This window comes from Aptenodytes forsteri, unplaced genomic scaffold (genome assembly GCF_000699145.1).
Source record: "Aptenodytes forsteri isolate BGI_AS27 unplaced genomic scaffold, ASM69914v1 Scaffold118, whole genome shotgun sequence".
Taxonomy (NCBI): domain Eukaryota; kingdom Metazoa; phylum Chordata; class Aves; order Sphenisciformes; family Spheniscidae; genus Aptenodytes; species Aptenodytes forsteri.
Genome location: NW_008795859.1, coordinates 1,356,836 through 1,377,806, shown reverse-complemented (window position 1 = coordinate 1,377,806; position 20,971 = coordinate 1,356,836). Strand labels below are relative to the sequence as shown.

Below are 20,971 nucleotides of genomic sequence, written 5' to 3'. Positions count from 1 at the left end.
TTTTCCCCCAGGCTCGCTGCGATACGTCCCTGAGCGGAAGCTGCCGGAACAGGACAGGCCGAATGGAGTTTAAACTTTTTTTTGTTTTTAAACTTTTTTTAATCAGCCCCCCCCCCCCCCCCCCAGCCCGCCCGACAGACCGAGCAGACATCCAGGATAGGCGTGAAATGAAATCGTGAGCCTCTGCTGCGATCAGAGCTCGGCTGCTGAGCGGGGGCACAGATTAGTCCCACAAAGGAGGTGAAGGTCCAGGGATCAAAAGGATTACAAAAGTGTAAACCCTAGAAATTAGGCCTCGATTAACCTGCCTCCGTTTACAGGCTCACGCGTTATCAGAAAGCCTCTTCTTGCTTAGGGTTCCCCTCTGTCTTTCAAACACGAGCTGGTTTTGGAAGTGCCCTGAGCAAACTCAGCTGCAGAAAGGATCAAGGACACATCTCTCTCGCACCTCTGCTAGGACAAACCTGAAATATTTCTAATTCTTCCCTAATGAAGAGGTGTCGCTCCATGTTTACACTTTCAAAGCCTAAAGACATTTGTTTCTTGGAAAGGGTTTCCTCCTGGAGAGTGCCTAAAACTTTTCCTGGAACCTGAACATTTTCTAGCACCTCAGTCCCAAAATGCACGGGCCCGTCCCTGTCCTCCTGCCCGGGGTGATGGGGAATCAGCACAAGCAATGCCCTCCCAGAGCTCTGAAACCCCTGTCCCTCGACCATCACCCCAAACCACCTACTTGCAGAGAGCAGCTGAGCACCCAGGAGTAGGACAGCAAAGGCACAGCCCTGGAGCAGCAGCAGGGAGGACTTTTATCCTGGGAGTTTCCAGCTAATTTAGGCATTTTGGTCTCAGCTGACTCCAGTAAACACCAACACAATCAGCTAATGGTGGAAGGCACCAGCTCAGGACCAGAACTGCAGATGGCAGCTCTTCTCCCGAGAGCTCAACAGACCCGACCCCCTTTTCAGTAAGGAGTACAGGTTTTAAGGAGAAAACAGCCAGCTTCTGCTCCCCCATGAGCTGAGACCTCTTTGTACCACGCACCAGCACAGGCTCACCTGGCCTCTGAGCACAGCTGCTGAGCGGAGCTACCAGGGCGATCACAAATGCGAAACCTCATTCTCAGAATTTAACTAAAATCCCAATGATCAGTATGTGCACACTGAGCTCCGAGGAACTGCACGTTAACCACATCCGCGAGGTGCCTCAGCTGTCTAGCGGGAGGAGATGCTGCCAGCAGAGCTGCAAAGCTCTTGGTGAGGACCAGGCTGGTGCCCAGGGTGTGATTTAAGAGTGAATCCGGCGTTAAAGGACTGGAGCAGGGGGAGCTCAGCAGCCTCGCCCCAGGGCCTCACCTTAAACCTCTTCCCAGCCTGCCGGCGGGTTGAACTCCTGATTGCTACGTTTCTTTTTACGGTAATAGCACACTTTTTCACAAGCCAAGTCTGTTAATCTCAGTCTGAGCTCTCTGCTCTGGGATGATGGGGTCAGGACCATGTGCCTGAGCTGCAGAGCATGAAGCCCACGGACTCCCCAAAGCACTGGGGCAGAGTCCGGAGCCCAGTGCCACGCTCAGCGCCGCCACCCCCGGGACTGCCAGCGGCTGCCGTGCCCCCAGGGCAGGACGTCAGAACCAGCCTTGGGGCAGTGTTGGCCCCCAGCCGTTAAATTCCAGCATACGAGGGACTGGTGTGGCCGGGTGTCAGTGCCGGTCGCCTGACATCAAAGGGGAACAGAGACAGACGATGGCCAGTGGAATGAAGAAGGGATAGGACTGCATCTTACAAAGAAAAAGAGCTTTTTTTAACTTAAACACAAATGCCCATGAAAACAAGAGACCAGAAAGAATGTTTTCCAACGCTGAAACCCCTGAGGCTCAAGCCCCTCTTTTCAACAGAAGTGGGAAGGGTAGAAAACCCGACTGCTTGGAAAGAGCTCGACCTCAGGCACTCACCAGCTGCCCAAAATCCCTGAGGAGAGCATGCTTTGTGTCACACCTTGCAAGCCACGACTTTGAGGAAGAACTGCTTTATGTGGCACCTCGGGGGCCTACGGGCCAGCGCACGGGTAGCTCAGCCCACCTCGAGCACGCCGCATCGGCCCCTCGCCCCCTCCAACGCCCCGCCACAGCCCAGGCGCTTTGACTGTGGGGGTCCCAATGCTTCACAATGCACAGGGGCCTGATGCTGCTGCACCCCCAAAATGTTCTTTTCTAGATCCGGTTCTCATTCAACAATTAATATCGTTCAGAGGTTAAATTTGGGTCTTAAAGTACATCGTACACATCAGGGACTCGTGTGCCCGAAAATCCTGAGCAGCGTTGGGGATCAGGTCTTAACACGGCAAGCAAAATTAATGTCTTGTTGTTGGTTTTAAAGTACCGCAGCTTCACCCAACAACTCAGGACTGAAAACCACAATAGCACCAACACATCCTAAAGCAAACCAGGAACAACCAAAGATGACCTGTGCTGAAAAATAGCTTTTCGACAGCTAGGTGGCAAAGAGGACTCATTTCAGAGAAACACACCACTATCTAGAGTAACACCAAATCGATAGATAGTGCCTCAAATCTTGCCACTCTTCTCCGGAGTAACACATTTAAGTTGGACTGTGGTGTACTGCAAAGGGCACAAGATGAGGACTGAAGAGAGCTTGGGTTTATCACAACTTTCCTGCAACCTTTTGTGGAGCTCTTCAGCAAGGCCTGGTACCCCTCCCTGCTACAGTCTGCCCTTTGCAACTTCTACAAAGCTTTGGGCCAGCGGGAAAGGGCGGCAGGGTGGTGGGGCTGCGGGGAGAAGGGCCTCAGGAGGCTCACATGCTGTTCTGCCCGTTCCGTGCGTAAACTAGACGTTCCTACAAGTACCAGTACTGAAAAACAATAGGAAATCGGCATCTGCTGCTCCTTCTCTCCCTCCACTGATCAAAAAACCCAACCCCAATGAATGGCCATAAAAGGTGCCTCTGAACTTTTGATCACCGCCTGTAGTGACATCAGCAGGTCTTCTCTCCTTCCTGCCTCTGCTGCGGAACAGGAACCTGTCCGCCTCCACCACGGTGCCATGGGACTTCCTTCACACCGAGCACCTGGCGAGTTCGAGGCACATGAACCACCCCAGGGGAATGCAGCCAAGCAGAAAATGCAGCCCAGAACAGGCACGTGTGTCACTAAAACTGCATTTGAGGAGAGAAAAAACAAGTCAGAGAGGAAAAAGGTGTGACGGTGACACGTAGAATGGTTGGCGAGCTAATGGTTGCAGAGACAGGTTAACGCATGCCTTTAGATACAAGTCAAATAAAAACTGGTTCCACATGTGCTCTATTATTCACTAGATCAATAAAAGACACGCGGGTGACTATTTTACAAGGAGGGAGAAAAATTATAGAGCTATAAAGAAAACCACAAATGTGATTTAAAGGGTGAAAGTAAATTTGCGAGAAAGCCTTTAACAGGCAATCTCTGACACTTAATCTAATGAGCTCATCAAAAGTTACCAAGAGGCGGTTTGATTAATTAGCTTTAGAGGGAGGGAAAAAAAAAAGGCTTCAGAGTAGGAAAAAGGCTCTTTGATTTGGCAGAGAAATACATTAAAACGTAAAATCAATGGCTGGGGACTGCCCAGAAAATGCATTCTTGTCAAAAAAGCTCAGCTCACTCCAGAAGCGAAGGGAAACTCATCTGCGAAGCGGGACGCCAGAACAGAGCTGCTGGTTTAGCTGGGCTGGGCATTTCAGTGACAGAAACTCCTCCTTCGTAACCAGATCCCACCAAGCAGCAGCAGTTCATCACTGCAGCCCTTTCAGAACGGGCCGGCGGTACCGAACCAGCCACCTCATTTGACTTCTAAACGAGGCACCCGAGAGCGGAGGCAGCGGATGGAGAACACAGACCAACGGTGCCGGTGCCTTCCTGCCGAGGGCAAGAGCGCCGGCTGCCCGGAGCCGGCACCGCACCTCACCCATCACCTTCAATCCAACCTGCTTTAGCTCGTGTCCACCCAGCCTCGCACACGGAACAGACAGCAGCTGTAAAGTTCACTAACTGTCCTTCTTCGCCAAGAATTTACAGTTCTTTAATCAAGAACCAGAGGATCTTGGTCTTGTCCTCAGCTACGACCCTCTTAAGTCCACGGTCCCAACAAAGCAGTACTTTTATTCAAGGCAAACCCCACTCAAAACATGGAACAATCAACACGAGCCGAGAGGAGCGTGTCCTCCCACGCACGCGTACCTCTGGGAACCGCTGCTGCTACACCAGCCCGGGAAGCCTCGGCCCACAGCCACCCTGACCACAGGGCTGCGAGAAACAGAAGTTCGGGTACCAGCCCCTTCAGCTGCCGAACTGCAGTGTTCCGACTTGCTCGCGAGACGGTTCTGCAGATCCACAGCAACGCATCAAGCGCTCTGGGAGCTTCACGCCTGCGCCCACCCCCTCTGGTGGGAGGGTGCCTGCATTTAAGGGCAGCACGTGCATTAAAGTTCCAGAACCAGATCTAAATCCAGCGCTCCTGTTTAAAAACATACCTCTAGCGCTTGCAGCTTAGACAAATCCAAACCGAGAATTTGTGGGTTTCCAGAACAATTTATTTATCTAAGTCAGGTCCTCTGATAGCAGTAGTGTGTATGTTGTGATAAACTGACACTGAGAAGATTTAACAATTTCTTCATTTAATAAGTGATTTTTCACTACATGGTATTGTACACTGTTATCTGTTCAAAAAAGAGTAACAGTTTTTAAAAAACAAGATTCTGTGAGAGATTTATATAAACCGGTGATCAAGATCAACACCTGTGGTTGGCTTATCAGCTATTTTCTAGGCTTCTTCGTAGAACAAAGTCCTTAGGCTAAAACGCACAAAACCATTCAGGCAGATCTAGAGCCACTTCCATAACTTCCAGCTTTCTGACGCTGGCTGCCACGGGCCCGATGCCACTGTGAAACGGTCCACTCGATCGAACGTACGGAAACTGTACAAAAACGTGTTTGCTTTTACCGTGAATAGAATAAACAGCACAGCATTTCTACTTCCTATTTCAAGTCAGGACCTCCTTTTATCTCCAAGGGAAGGCGTGAATGGAAAGCCCTGCCAACTCAGTGTGGTGGGTCGTGTACGAACAGTTTTCTAAGCAAACTTTGGCTTCAGGAAAGAGACACAAACACTTAAAATAATGGCTTTAATTGAAGTATACGGAGAGGGATGTGTGTCTGAATTAAATATACATCATACCAGCCACGCTGGCGAGGTTGAAGGTTATTTCTAATGTTGACAGCAATAAAACTAACGTGTACATGACAAGACATTAAAAGAAAAGCAATCCCTTTAAAACAAATTTTAACGTAAAAAAAGTTCACAGTGGTTTGTATAAACAGTATGTAATTTCTGACAGTAACAAATTTCTACTCTCACAGCACACTAGTGCCCTCTTTAGATCCTAAAGAAGAAAACAAGCATTTACACTACTCATTGTACAGATTCAGAAAGTCAGTTGTACAATTACCCATAATGACAGGATAAGATGCTGTGGAGTGTACAGCTGTAACACCAACGAAAGGGAAGTTTAAAACTCTTTTCCTGGGAGGGAGAAAAGTCTTTCATTTGCTGTTACAACCAGCAAATGCCATTCATCAAATCAAAAGGAAAACCACAAACACATTATCTATTTTGAGCAAGCTGAACAGTACACATTACAGTTTTAAAAATGGAGGTTATATACTATAATACAAGTCCCAAGAAGGCAGCGCCAAAGTGACTATTTCTTTGCTTGTTTTGTGATCATACCCCTGGGAGGCGTTACAGGTCTGCTGGAATTGGGCTTCTTTTTCTCTGCAGGTTTCAAGATCTGAAAAGGTAGTTCAGTCATTTAGCAAAAAGTTTTCGCTTTCTTACAATCAATTAATTCACTTCACTGACATTATACAGGTCATCTGGACTGGTCATAAATGTGCCAAGAAATAAATGCGTTTCCTACTCAGAGCTATGACAGGGCTTAGAGCAGCTGATCGGAGAGCCCGTGCCAATGGAAGCAGGCTAACAGCCGGTCACTTTGCCTGGATGATTTAATTCCAGGGTAGAACAGTTCATCTACTCACAGCAGCAAGGGCTTATCACATTTTTGAAGACATAAGTGCAAACACAGCCCTGTCTACATGTGGTATCTGTAAAGATCTATTTGAAACAAGCATTATGGTTTTGTAACAGTAAAGTATCAATTCAAAATAAAGCAAGTTTAAAGCGTGACTACGCTAACCAGGAGGTAAAATCTTCAGATACCGTACCTGAAAAGAGCACATTAGAGTTTCATCCACACTCATCATGGCACCCGCATTATCAAATTCTCCACAGTAATTTGGGGCAGAAAAGAGAGTTACCAATTGCCTTTTTGCAAAAAACTCATATCCATCTTCAACAACCTTTAGAGAGAAAAGCAGAAATATTAGACTGGGCAACTTCTTCCTGCCAAGGTGCAAAGCTGCTTGAAGAGCACCAGCAACTGAAAAGCTGGCTACGTCTAAGGAGCACGAGTTCCAAACTTTTACACCAAAACAGGAAGAACATCACAGGACCCAGTTCAGCAGAGTCCACTAGCAATGAGAAAAACAGGATTCTGCCAGGTGCAAGACAATCTTGTTCAGGAACCAGAGTCCCAGTTTAGACGTATTAAGAAAAAAAAAAAATGTTAATTGCAAGGGTTGTTAAACATTGGGACAAGTTGTTCAGAGACAGTGGAATCTCGATCCTTGCAGATATTTAAAACTTGGCTGGACAAGATTCTCAGCAACTCGGGCTTACGCTGGTTTGTCCTGTGTTGAGTACACGTGTGTAGGGTTGGACCAGATGACCACCTCAGGTCCCTCTGAACCTAAGTTATTCTATGGTTTAATGTGCAAAATTAAAATACCTGATGAGCTCTACATATGAGGTCCAAATCATGTTTATGGAGAAACTTAGCAACCACTTCAGCACCAAACGTGAAGGACACTCCTCTGTCATTTTCACCCCATCCTAAGACATCCTTGTCAGGGTCAGACCACAGGAGATCACAGAGTAGACCTTGATCTGGTACATCAGTGGGGCGCATAATTCGTCTTATCTGTTCCATTGACTGAAGGTCTGGTGACAAGCCTGTTCAGAGTTAAGACACGTGCAGTTCACATTTTAGTCCAACTCTGCTCCGCAAGATTGAGGTATTAATTCAAGACAAAAGTAACTTGTATTCAAACCGATTCACCGTTGCAATTTTACATAGTTCAATGACAATGTTAACTTACATTTTTTTAATCCAGCATTTGTTTTAAACCTTTTGTAACAGGAAAGTCACCTTCTAGAAGATTTACTGGGAGCAAGATAAGCAAAGCCATTTCCACATTTTACAGGATTACAATAATCTCACTGTAATATTTTGCAAGTGTCTGTTAAAAGAGCTGTTAAGTAAAAGAGGCGTTAATACTAGAAATCACAGTGTATGTTTATTTTAACAATCAGGTCTAGTAAGATGAAATCCCATATCAAACAGACCTCATACCATTTTTCACTGATATGTCTCCCTGGGCAACTGTAATTACTTGCAAGCGATGAAACATTTAAGGTGCAACATGTATTTTATTACTTTGAAAAGCTGCATGAAGCAAGTATCACATAGCATAACAGAGCCAATTTCTACAAATGAAGCACCAAACCCCTCAGGTTGGACGGGGCTTTGAACAACCTGATCTAGTGAAAGATGTCCCTGCCGATGGCAGGGCGGACTCTACTAAACCATCTTTAAAAGGTGCCTTCTAACCCAAACCATCCTATGAAAACATATGTTTTCAGAATGCACATAAAACTTCTAGTCACGCAAGTCTAAAAAAAACCTGCAAGGATTCTTTACTCAAAAGGAGAGGCTATTAGTATGCCTTTTGGTATAAAAGGAAAAGCAGATCATTGTGTCTGAAGCTACAAAACTACCAGCTCAATGATTCACAAAAGTGACACTAATCAAGCTCAACCCTACCTCATACACGAGCCAAGGGAGAGAAAAATCCCTGAAGTTTTGAAGCTTCAGCAACGTAAACATGAAATTGCCATGACTGATACTAGAGTATTACAGTTTCTCAAATATCAACTAAGGAACTGTTACTTACCCCCATGACAGCAGAATATTTTCTCATCCACAATAGCTGCAATTGGTAAACAGTTGAAACAGTCTGTGAAGGTTTTCCACAGCTTAATATTGTATCTTCTCTTACCTGGAAGACATTTGGGAGAAAGAACAGTCAATATGCTTTCCTAACACAACTACAACCAACCTAACGTGGCTGCTTTAAGTTTACTAAGACTTGCAAAAAGTTAGCATTAAAGCCTATACACAATTTATCTTCTCTGATACCAACTGACATACTTCATTGCTTTTAAGAAAGTTGCAAAGGTCTCTTTCAGTGTGGCAGAGCGCTCTGACGTGGTGCTGAGGATAGCAGAAGTCTGTTCAACAGAACAACATTCCATTGTTGGCAGCCAGACTCTCCAGTCCCAACTTTGCTTTTGAAAATTAGATCCATTTCAGAAAATCTTGCCATTTGCTGTTTTCTTCAGGGGAAGACAGCAATTCTTGGAAAGCAGATTTCCTTTAAACTCATGCTAGTACTTTATCACATAAAGTCTCTCTAGGCAAAGAAGGACTGAAAAATGAAACTGCTACAGTTTTACTTTCAAAGGGACTCTCCCAACAGATATGAACCCTGAACATATTTGCGATATATGACTAAGCCTGTGATTAATCTCTGAGGAGTCAACTCTGAAATACCACACATCTTTGTTTCCTCATTGAAGGAGAACAAAACATGGAGAGTACATCTTGTAAGCTACAAGCCAAGCGTGTCCCACAACAGAAGTTGTGAGAATGCTTCAGTGCACAATTAATTTAACAGTTTAATGTCTTTTACGTTATCTGGATTTATTAAATCACATCCTTTGAAACATGAACATGCACTTCTACTTCACAGCAAAATTACTTGTTATGTTAGGGTAAGGTCTACGTATAGCCTCCGTCACAATAGACCTTAATGCACTCTGCAGTGACAGAGCTGCTACATTAACTGCATAGCAACATTGCATTTGTTCAAAAGGAGTGCTCATGATGCCAAATAAATACAAGCACATTTCTTCATTGAAAGGCTGACGTACTGGTTCAAGTAACAACTTCTGCAGCTGAAGCCACCTACCAAGAGAGCAAGTATCCGGTGCTCAATCCGAGCACGCATCAGACTGAAGGCTTCACACATGCTTTGCCCCATTTATGAAAGGAAATACTGGTTTTGGCCAAAGCAACAGCACACAATACAGCAGGACTGCATCCGGAGAAGGGCAAAGTCTTTTTTTTTTTTTTTTTTTTTTTAACATTACAATTACAGGTCTTTAATATGAAGTAGACTGCAAGCACTGTAACATAACCACAGTGAAGACCAGCCCATTCTCCAAGTTAAGTTGTAACACAAGTATACATGATCCCTCAGATGAAAGAAACGGAGGTGAACTTTTGTAAAGCACATCAAGCAAAATTCTCTCATCTCTCATTAGATGACCTTATCTTAAGAACTTTAACAATATGTACCAGTGAGAACTGTTAGTTAACACAGTTTTTTTTTTTTTTTTTTTTTTAACATTACAAAATTACAGGTCTTAATATGAAGTAGACTGCAAGCACTGTAACATAACCACAGTGAAGACCAGCCCATTCTCCAAGTTAAGTTGTAACACAAGTATACATGATCCCTCAGATGAAAGAAACGGAGGTGAACTTTTGTAAAGCACATCAAGCAAAATTCTCTCATCTCTCATTAGATGACCTTATCTTAAGAACTTTAACAATATGTACCAGTGAGAACTGTTAGTTAACACAGCAGCCAATAAATAAAATTACCCACTTGCATGCTGCTTTGTACTGTGAGGATCGGACTCCAATAGGATCAGGGAAAGGACACATTTCCCTTCCTAAAATAGGCCAAGGGCCCCCCTGAAGTGCACAAAGGGAACTGCAAGTTCAGAAAGAATCACCTAACACCACAGCACTAGCACCTCCTACCCTGCTTTCCCAAGCCAAAGATGCACACATCTGTAGTACTTACATTCATCGTAAAACCCATAAATTCTATTGATGCTGGCACATTCATGGTTCCCTCTGAGGAGGAAAAAATTCTCTGGGTATTTAATTTTGTAGGCCAATAGAAGACAAATTGTTTCTAAAGATTGTTTTCCTCTGTCAACATAATCACCAAGGAACAGGTAGTTGCTTTCTGGTGGAAAACCTCCGTATTCAAAGAGTCGAAGCAAGTCATAGTACTGTCCATGGATGTCGCCTGTAAAGAGTATTCAGAAACGACATGTAAGTGACCCTTTGCTACATTCTTTGATTGATTCTAGAGAAAGAAAAAAAAGCTTGCAGTTAGATACTGCCTACAACATACTTAAAAATTAGTTTATCTTAATGTATATAAAATCATCACATTCTGAAGTTTGACATCTATGTAATGCAATGGTTAACTGCCCTACGATGAAGTATGTAGCTATTTAAAAATATTCACACGCGTGTAAAACAAAATCAAGATTCCAAGAAACCAACTGCATGTTCAAATAAAAATCTGACATCCAGTTAAATCCTTTACTTGACTAGTGGCTGTGAGATCAGGAACCTTTACCTCATTCTTGGTATTTCCACACAACATTAGTAATATTGATGGAAAACTGACCACCTGGGGAACTTGCTTTCCTTTGTCCCACCTCTGGTGTTTTCTTGAAACACTCAGTAACTCAAATTCTAGCAGTGAAGGTGTATCGAAAATGAAATTGGTATTTCTGCCTTTGGTTTAAATCATGGTTTTGTTTCTGACAAGCAGAACACTAAATCATGGTTTTAGACTACCAATGTTATAAATATTGAACAAGCTACTTCAATTTGAAGTAAATCCTCAGTGTTGGAGTAGGATAAAATACTGTTTGCTGGAAGCTTTTTAAAGTCCATTTATTGAGGCTTTTATTTTGACATTCTTCATTCTTCTAGCGTAACTAGACTTGTACACACTTTGTGTGTGCAAAATGAGCACCACTTTGTACAAGTATGGTGAAACCAAACGAGAAAGTAATTCCAAGAAACAGTACAGTAATTTAAGTTCCCAGCAGCATTTTAAAATATTGTCAAACCACCGTTCAACTCTGAATAGTAGCTACAATAAATTACTGTACTTCTCCTTTGTTTCCCCTTGTTCAGTCATGACTGGGCCAAACATTATTTCATTGACACAAAAACTCCTTTCCAAAACTTCATGTAAATCCCTTCCCCAAGAGACCTGGTGAAACTGGACCAGTTACTTTTTGGGTTTGAATTATTTTGGTCCCCGCTCCAGTTCCCACGTTTGTTACCTCCTCCCCACTCCTCCACCCTAAGCATCCAGCAGGGTTTTATTTTCCCTTTTGCTACAATAATTTTATTAGTTCCACTGTTAATAAGTGAAAGTAGCATCTGGCACTTGTTCTCAGCTCAAGGTCTGCATTTACCGGACACCCCTCCTCAGCATCAAATCAAAATCACAGTACTCACCGCATATTTTTAGTGGAGCTTCAAGTTCTAGTAGAATAGGCTGACTCAGAAAGATTTCTCTGGATTTCAAGCACAGTCCTCTAATTTCATTCTCTTGAAGTTGGACATTTTTGCCTGGTTTTGATCCTCGCACTGTTGGAAGGAGTCAGAAGTCAGTTATCAAAATCAACAATATCCCTAGTGTTATTTTTAAGAGCCTGACTAAATGCCACTGTACTACAGAATGAGAAGATAACAGGGTAATATCAGTCTGCTGAGGTGAAGCTGCACTGCCGTGTTACCAGAGAAAGGGTAGTGCATTCTGTTTCAGTTTTATGCTACTTTCATTTAACAGAATTCATGGCTCAACACTTCCCCCGTTAAATGTCACATTTTAAATAGCATCAGTTTAGTTCTATTTAGTTATAAAACCTATCTTGCACAATGTGACTATATATAGAGAGATATATATTTTTTTTAATGAAGCAGTTATACACTTGTTCTCTGGAAAGCTGTCTGAACTTGAGAAAAGGAAGTCTCCCATTTAATCAGCAACATTGTCGCTCAGATGTGTAAGCTTCGCTGAACTATCATATAACCTTGCCCAAGACAGTATCTAAACAAACAAGACTACAGTACCAGTAAATACTGTACTGCCCCATTCTACACTGCAGTTAGTAAATACTGAAGAACAATAAGCATATGATTGGAAGGTCAGAACTATACATAAGGAAACATTTTTGGATCACAATGATGAAACAGCTCTCCTTATCATTGCCTTTGAGCACAGTAAAGACAAGCTACTAGGAGATCTATCTCCCAGCCTCAGCCCCCCCCCCCATTACTGCTTCAATCTCTCCCACTGCAACAATAGTTGGTTCCCTTTAATGTCCATCAAAGCTTTCTTTCCTAGTCTGGACAATAAGGACACCAGCTTGGCCTGAACAAGTTTCTACAGCCACCAGCACAGCTTTCCCTCCATTTATCTATCACCCTCCCCCCATTTCTGTTGTCCAGAAATACAAAGGACATTTCTACGGCAGCAATGCTGTAATTATGGCTAAATTGCATGCAACAGCATTTATCAGGGTTAGGATAAGACTAAATAAAAAATTGTGATTATGCCATTACTGGTGAAGCTTATTATATTTTTATTTGGTGTCAAAACCAGTGACAACATGGAGCACTGGTAAGACTGAAGCAAAAGAAACCCTGCAGCAAATTCCAGTAAGATTATAGAATAAGAGCAGTCACCTTCTACAACATAACCCATTGGTTTAGCCACATCAAAGCCAAATGACCTCAGAACTTTAGCCTCAGATGCCTGGAAACACTCTGACAACACCTCCAGAAACAAAATCACTACACTGGTAATGTTGCCTAGTTAGGCGACTTACTGCATACAACTCATAGGGCATTGAGACTGAAGAATCTATGCTCTTGTCCAAAAAGGCTTGGTCTTCAGTTGCAAAACAAGCAAGCAAGCAACAAGCCCCAAACCCTTTCAAATACAAGAACCTATGCAATATTACCTTCCTGAATTCCTAAATAACCTTTTAGATACCATTTCAGTCCAATTCCCTTGATACTGTTTAACCTCAGAGTGAGAAATCTGGAAGCTACAGATGACTCAAATCTCTGTACCGTCACTGTGGGCCTTGCACTATATGAAATCAAGAAGTGAGAACTGCAGTAGGAAAGGCCGTGGCAGGGGGTGCAGAGGGCATGTTTTAGGAAGAATAAGAACAAAAATGATTGTGTTCCAAAGGGATTACAGTTTCTCATTAGCACAGAAGTTTCCTACTTTTGTGCAAGCCTCTGATCAAGAGTAGAAAACATTGTTTAGTCAACGTACATCTTATCTAGACCAAGAATAAAATAACGATTGTGTAATATCCATCCATAAAATCAAGTGTCATTGGACACAATCTCTACCAGCACTTAAAATGTTACTACCAAAACAATTCTACCCTGCGTACCGACTCCCAGAGACCCTAGTCATGGTGGCACAGGCTGCCTTACATAATCATTGACAATACCCTAAAACACATCACCTTTGCTCAAACAAGCTTCAAAATTAAACTTTAGTTCAAATTACAATGTATACTGACAGTGACATTAAGTTAATTGTAGGTCAAAAGTCATGGCTTTAATAATGTTATCTTTCAAGCACTACATGCTCCTTTATTATTCACTGCCTACGTATTATCACTCAACACTGACATTACATGGCAACACTGGAATTACCACTAAACTTCATGTCTTCCATTAAAATATTCAAAGTAATGAAGCATATAAATGAAAGTTAAATCTTTGCCACAGCACTTTATCACGCATGAGGCTTTTCATCCACACAGTTATTTTTTCATCCATACAGTAATTTTCCAAACACTCCTGAGCAATGAGCAAGTTATTCAAAATGCCAAATATCCAGAAGCAATAAAGAACAGAAATTTATAGAATAAAGTGATCAGCTAGCTGAGTTATAAATGTTAAATTTTCCTTTACTCTTACAATTTTACAATTTGCCTTTGTTTTTGAGATAATACAATATACTTGTATTTAGTTTTCTGAGAAGCCAAAAATCTAACTTTCTATGATTTGGTCTTGTTAGAAATTGCTAAAAACCAAACCCTGTATCTCACATCCATAAATTAAGAAGTATAAAATATTATACAGACTATGTAACGCACTGAGTCACTAAAGCTCATGAATAAAGCATATGCATTCATTTTTGCTGAAGATTAAATGAAAATCTGAAAACTGTTTCAGATACAAGTTTCCTACGTTTCTCCAATATATTTTCATTGAACCAGTATAAGCTTCATGCAGTTTTAGTCATCTGCTTGCAGAAAACCATAACAAGATAAAATGACGCTTTGTTGCAGTTCACAAACTCACTAGCAGAGATACCAGAAGGATGAAAGAACAGGACAATTTGATTCAGTTCTGTAGCACGCTGCCTGCCAATGACATTTTGACCACTTTCATCCAACACAGAATCGCCGCAGAAGAAACGAGCGTGTTCAATTTCTTCCAACATTGACCTATATATCCTGAAAAGCTGGAAAAAAGTATTTTTGGCTTCAGAAGAATCAAATATGCAGAAGTGCATGTTGGTTTGAGAAATCTGTATTTTTAGTGCAAGGATTTTCTCATCCACAATGAAAGAGCTGGCAAGGAAACGCAGGATGCTCAGTCTGGATGACTTCTTAAACGGTTTCTCTGATGAAGTCTTCAAGTTACTTAGTCCCACTGAGAAAGGCAAAAATAATATACTGTGAAAAATGTTGTGTTTACAGTTTCTTTTCTCTGTTTTGGACCAAAACAAGGCAGCTTGCAGAGATCAGACAGTACGATACTAATTGGCAGCTTGGTCATAAAGTCAAAAGAGCAGCTCAATAGTACTGTACATGCACATTTGTTCTTTCAACACAAAAAATAACCTCTCTCAGAAATGACAGTCTGGAACTGACAGCAGAACAAGCTAAAGATTAATTAGCTGAGCAAAAAAGTCAGCCCATTTCAAATAATATTTTATTTACGTCTTGCATCAACGTACTGCTGCACTACTTCCAGACAGTAATATATTCCCATCCTCTTTTAGGCAGAGATGCTCTTGTTCTTAAAAATCATTTTTCGAGAGCTTGAATTTCAATGTCGAGTCCGGGCAGTCTTCTAACAAGTAAAACCTTCTGCACTGTACAATTATGAGAAGTTTTGGAAAAATAAGCTCTCCAATGGATGGAGAAGACTACAGAAAAGATCCCTCCCTGGAGCCTGGATGATCTCTGCAGAGGTACTGACTTGAACGTAGGTTCCAATTATTAAAATTAACATTGCTTTCCAAGACAAGGAGGAAAAGTGCTGGAAAGCAACAACAGATACCAACTCTAAAATGAAGGCGTATTACAAACAGAGGTGAGTGCAGTACAACAGCCGCCCAGCAGAGGGGGAAAAGGAAGTAAAAAGAAGTAGAGCAAGAACTTAACGGCACCCCTGTCATTTTGGTGGAAGCAAACAGAGCTAGCACAGCTGCAGGAGTTAAAACACCGCTTGACATCCAGGATAACTTTTATACATTTCTTTGTGAAGGATAAATGGGTCACGAACTGTGGGATTTAGAATGTACAACAGTCAGAAGACCACATGCACGTAGAGTACAACAGAATTCTACACCATCGCTAGCATTTTCCAATGTTCAGTTTGGTGCCACACAATTCTTTAATGAAGGCAAATGCTATTATAAAACTGAGTATATTATTTCATTCAGGTTTAATATGAAAGGGACGGATGCTTAGGAAAGTATTCAAATATAGTAGAATATTCAAAAATATTAGGAATTTCAGTGATCCAAACATCTCATTTTCCTTCAGTATTACATTAAAAGAAGCAGGTGAAATGCTGTCAACTAAAGTGCTAGAATCAAGTTTTTGTACAGAAAATGTTTTCAAGAAAATAGTCTATCAGCAGGTCAGTTCATTTTTTGGCTTATTAAACAAATCTCTCAGTTTTACCATATTTTACGTTCAAGTGTCTGCAATCCTAGAGACATTTCCAAAAATATTGCAGGTTGTTTTTAATCTTGTTTTTAGCAGTTCCTGATGACAGTTTCATAATTAAGTTTTGCACCATAGGCACAAAGGGAATAAATAATTTGAAAGTGGTTGATGTAAAAAAGGTTTTACTTTACTGCAGGCACTACCAACTTTGATCAGATCATTTCAAATTCAAAATTGAAACTGAAAAGCAACTCCTCAGTGCCCAAGCCTCTAAAAAGAAGAAGTTCTAGTCTACTTTTTAGTATGACGAAAGTTCACAGCAGCATTATCAAACAGAAGATTCTGCATGACTGCAAAGTTTTCATCTTATAACATACTTCCACACTGGAGAGAGCTACGTAGCAACAGGTACTCACGCCAATCACAAATACTCAGAGATGACAAATTCCTCCACTTCACTGACTGGGCAAACAGAATTTAACTGACTTATTTGAATCCACAGCAGTGATAGGAATCTAATCCTTGTCTTCCAAATACAGAGCTCCTACTTCCCATTATTAGAAATTGTTGCAACATAGCAGGAAACAATTAACATTAAGCTATACAAACTATGGAGAATTATATGGTTTGAGGTCAACAAGTGCTGCTTGTCTATTAGAAACTTTATCACAGTAGCCCAACTCATCAACAAGTGAAATCTGACCACATTTCAGATTAACATCTGTGAGAATCAGACAGACACTTATCTCAGTATATGAAGCTAAACAGCAAGCAACCCTTCAGACCCGATCAACGCTGTATTTAGCAGAAAGGTGAAAAAAAATCGGAGAACTGCATTTGTAAGAAATAATCTTCTCTGTTGTCAGCAAAAGTTTATCCGTTCTCTTTGGCTCAACTATTTTTAATAACTGGATGATCCTCTTTCCCCATTTAGAGCAAATTAGAGAGAATATCTCCTTGACAGCTATACAACAGGCTTTACCAGGAATAGAAATCAGTGGGTGTATAAACAGGAAAGTTTGAGGATTTAGAGTCTTTTTGCCAATTTTAGTGCACTAACCAGGATTTTAGCTTTCAGAATGGCTACCACCATTCTAGCCTTGCATGGCTTTATCCAAAGGAGCCTCCATTCATTTCTTGGTGTTCCCTTAATAGCGTTTGCAGAGGCTGCAGCACAGAAAAGATTTTTCAGAAACATATTTCAACTTGGGTTCCACTTACATATGTTTAAATTGTGTTATTTTACCCTGTTATTTATTGTTACCATGGTAAGACTAGTACATTTCAATCTTGTTTTCTAGATATGTTACGATGAGCTCCATTTTCAAACCAGATCCTACTTATTTGTGAAAAGCTGCCAATGCACTAGATGAAGGAAGCGGATAAGGGGCTGAAGTTATAGGAACACCATCTGACATGACACGGAAAGGAAGCCATGCTCACACTCAGGGAATCTTGGGATTTGTCACTCATTCGTTACCCGGAGCTGAACAAGAATTCTGCCATTTCCTGGAACCCCTTCCATGACCATACAGATGCCACTGATTTTTCATCTTACAGGGAGCTTTTCTAGCATCTTCTTGTCTACTGGCAGTTTTGACTTAGCCGACACATACAGCCACAAACTCAGAACCATGTAGTTACTGCCTACAATACTCCTCCTAGAAGGAGAGTAATTTGCTCTCATGTTTGCTCCTTCTTATTCCTCAGTAAAGTGAGTTAGTTCCAGAAATATTCAAGCCTTTATCCACTATCAAGGACACTTAGGAAACATTTCAATACTCAGTGCAGCATACTGTAATTTACTATACTTTGGAAGCCTTATTCTTGTGAAAATTTTTGTTAGTACAGTTACTAAAAGTGACAAAATTAGACAACCTGTACTCATGAAATTGTTCCTAGCAGAACACAACCCTCAATAGTAAAGAGGGCAACAAATATAAATTCAATTACAGCAAAAAAAGATCAGTATGTTCAATGTTTTCATTGAACGGTTTTCCAAGATTGAGAACAATATTACTGTAAAATGTTTTTTGTGACATTTCAATGCCAAATGGCTCTGTATTATAAACATCTGGAGGAAGAAAGATTCTTCAAATATTTACCTTAGAATGAGAAGCTAAATATATACTTCCAGGCCTTTTAAAGAACAAACTAATAATTTCAGCTAACTAGCCTAATGTGGGTAGGAGAATATCAACTATTTGGGGAAAAAGTAAGAATAACGTAATTTGATCAGAGAAGTCAGGCTAGAAAGCAAGTAAAACCCGCTCACAAATACATTATTAATATCTCATATTAAGAACAAAAGCAAGAGTAATTTATTATTCACCCTTTAACCACTTCACTTTACCTCGACCATTAGACTAGATTCACTACTGGCGTAGCTCTCTCGGTCTCTTCCAACAGTGCAATGCTAAGGCATATTGTAAAACACAAATACCTGCTTAACTGTATTTTCTCACTGATTTGAAGTATTTCATCAAGTCTCTCCCTAATACTTGGGTTTGTTACCTTTAAAAAGGAAGAGATAACGCGCCCTGTTCATATCCTTTGCATTTTACTAGCAAAATCACCTGAAGTTAACTGTTATAAAAATATGTAAGTATACAGTTTAAAGACAGCTGTAATGAAATACCAAATTGCTCTAAAATTTAAAGCTTGCCCAAGGATTTGGGCAACTCAGTTTGAGAGTAAGCTGATTATTAAAACAGATTTTGCAGTGTTTTCATGCTTGAGTATGATTTTAATCTGTGCGCAACCTTGTCTGAAAAGGGTATCACTTGAAACGGAGTTCTGGTACAGACACACCAGACTTTGCACAACTAACATTATGCAGTTGTTCTACCAGAACCGTACTGAAAAAGAACTTCTTGTTTGCTCCAAACCTAAATAGGATGAGAATCCTTACACATCAGGTATTTTTTTCCCTCCATTTAACACCATGCAGATCTCCACCTTGGAAGTTCAGTCCTGTCACCTACCTAGCCAGACCTGAATAGTTTCAGGGAAAGGATGAGTCAAGTAAATTTTAAACAACCGAAGAGAATGGCGTTTGCACAGTAACTCACACAATTTAGCACTCTATAAAAAATGCAGCGTTTGCTAAAATGCAGTATCATTTTGCCCTTTCTAGAAAAAAGTATAAAAATGACAGACTGACACAAAGGTCAATCATTACTCTGTCTGGCAAAGATATTTATAATAGACATTTAATAAGCAACAAAAAAAGCACTAGCGTAGGCTACTAACATCAGTAATTGTTTTAAATATTGAAAGACAATCATTGCCTCAAGGAATCCAAAATCCCAGCTGAAATGTCAATAAAGGAAAAAATTTAATTTCAGTTCTGGCAGCTGATGCAACCCCAGGTAACATCTTTAGTTGCGTGAACCATCTCTTAAAAGAGCTTGTCAGTAAACCTTCTGAGGCCTGATTTATGAACTCTCATCTCCTCCAAACGTGTAATACTGATATAAGCTGGGTAAGAACATAACATATTGACATAGTACATCTTACTACTTTTTGAAACTTTAAACAAGAGAAATCATTCAAAATCATTCAGATCTCTTTCTAGGATTACCTTATTCCATGTTTTTGATATTAAGAACTTACACTTCTGAGAAAATTGCGTAAGTTACACTAGGGGAAATCAAGTAAGAATTCTAATACCTGTTGTAAAATTGAGCATGTATTAATATGTCACCAAACATATGACATACAGGACCTGACATCTACAAATCATACCACTAGAGTTTCAGGAAAATCCTGGTCTAAATTTATGAAGAGAAGCTTTTAAATAATTTAAACCAGGACAGTTTAAATTGGTAACAGGCAAAATCCAAAACAGATCAGAGGAAAAGCCCTATTCACTTTTATTTATTCTAGTTCAATAATCCCATAATACATCCATAGGATTTTTAACTCCAAATAATTTCTAGAGTAGCACTATTGTTCCTCTGCCTGACCTTTTGCTATCCAAGCCATTCCACAAGCAAAATCTTCTAAGAAGGAAAGGGTGTATTACAGCTGAAAGACATTTCTTCACCATTTGTCTCAGCAACATCTCAGATGACTTTGTGCCAAATGGAAAAAAGTTAAATCCCTGACCAAGCTCTTCAAGTGTAAGTCCAGATGAGATGCCTGCCCTGACATATGTGAAATGAGGCTGGATCAGGCTAGCTTCCTTCTCTGAGTAATTATGATTTTCCTTGATGCCTGGAAGAAAATTTGTCATTGGCTACTTCTCAGCCTTTTGCCCTAAGATCAGTCGACATTTCTGGTCTGGTGCTGACTCCTGCAACCGAGGGATGATGCTGAAGACACCCCCTGCAACTTCTACGTTTTCCTTTGATTTAGAAACTCCCATGCAACTCTTTTCAACCCAAAGCACTAACAAGACGACAATAAGCCCTTCCACAGACTGTCTGAAACACCAAAACCCAACCCTCTATTCACACCTAAAAAGCCACCATACGTTACGAATTAAGAGCCAAAGTCCTACGGTAACATTAATGCAGGCAGCTAATCAAAGCTAAAACCACGATATCCTGAAACCCATGCAAGTCTCCTCCCGACTTTGTGAAAAGCTGCCTCAACAGACTCTTTAAACACGCTAGGTCTTATTTCCAGAGCCCCACGACTACCCAGCCAAGCACAGACCCCATGTGCATATGCGGAAGGCAAGAGAAAACCCCCGGGTTTTTTTAAACACTTTCTTGCGAAAATAGTACTAAATTAAGTATCTCCTTAGAGCTGCAGAAGAGGGGCAGCCGGCTGGTCCCAACACTGCACCGGGAGCGCAGAGGGGATCAGAGGGCAGGAAGAGCTCGGAAACACGAGGGCTGAGGGAAAAGTTGGGGCTGAAGGGCAGAGCCTCCGGGGCAGCAGCGGAGGCGAGCCCCGGGAAGACAAAGC

General features: G+C 41.3%; 1 protein-coding gene across 1 annotated transcript; it reads right to left on the bottom strand.

Moving 5' to 3' along the window:
• Positions 1-4,607: 4,607 nt before the first annotated feature.
• Positions 4,608-14,700, bottom strand: PPP1CC (protein phosphatase 1 catalytic subunit gamma). The gene is made up of 7 exons (XM_009283872.2): positions 14,454-14,700; positions 11,574-11,705; positions 10,105-10,335; positions 8,125-8,229; positions 6,900-7,123; positions 6,277-6,411; positions 4,608-5,840 (listed from the first exon to the last, which is right to left on the bottom strand). The coding sequence occupies exons 1-7, from the start codon at positions 14,665-14,667 to the stop codon at positions 5,751-5,753; spliced, it is 1,131 nt and encodes a 376-aa protein (XP_009282147.1). The 5' UTR covers positions 14,668-14,700; the 3' UTR covers positions 4,608-5,750.
• Positions 14,701-20,971: the final 6,271 nt, after the last annotated feature.

Coding starts and splice junctions, on each gene's coding strand:
- PPP1CC (XM_009283872.2), bottom strand. CDS start 14,667: ATGCACTTCTGCATATTTGATTCTTCTGAAGCCAAAAATACTTTTTTC. Junction 10,336..11,573: donor AGCTCCACTAAAAATATGCG/GTGAGTACTGTG, acceptor TACTCTTTACAG/GCGACATCCATGGACAGTAC. Junction 6,412..6,899: donor TCATATGTAGAGCTCATCAG/GTATTTTAATTT, acceptor TTCTCTCTAAAG/GTTGTTGAAGATGGATATGA.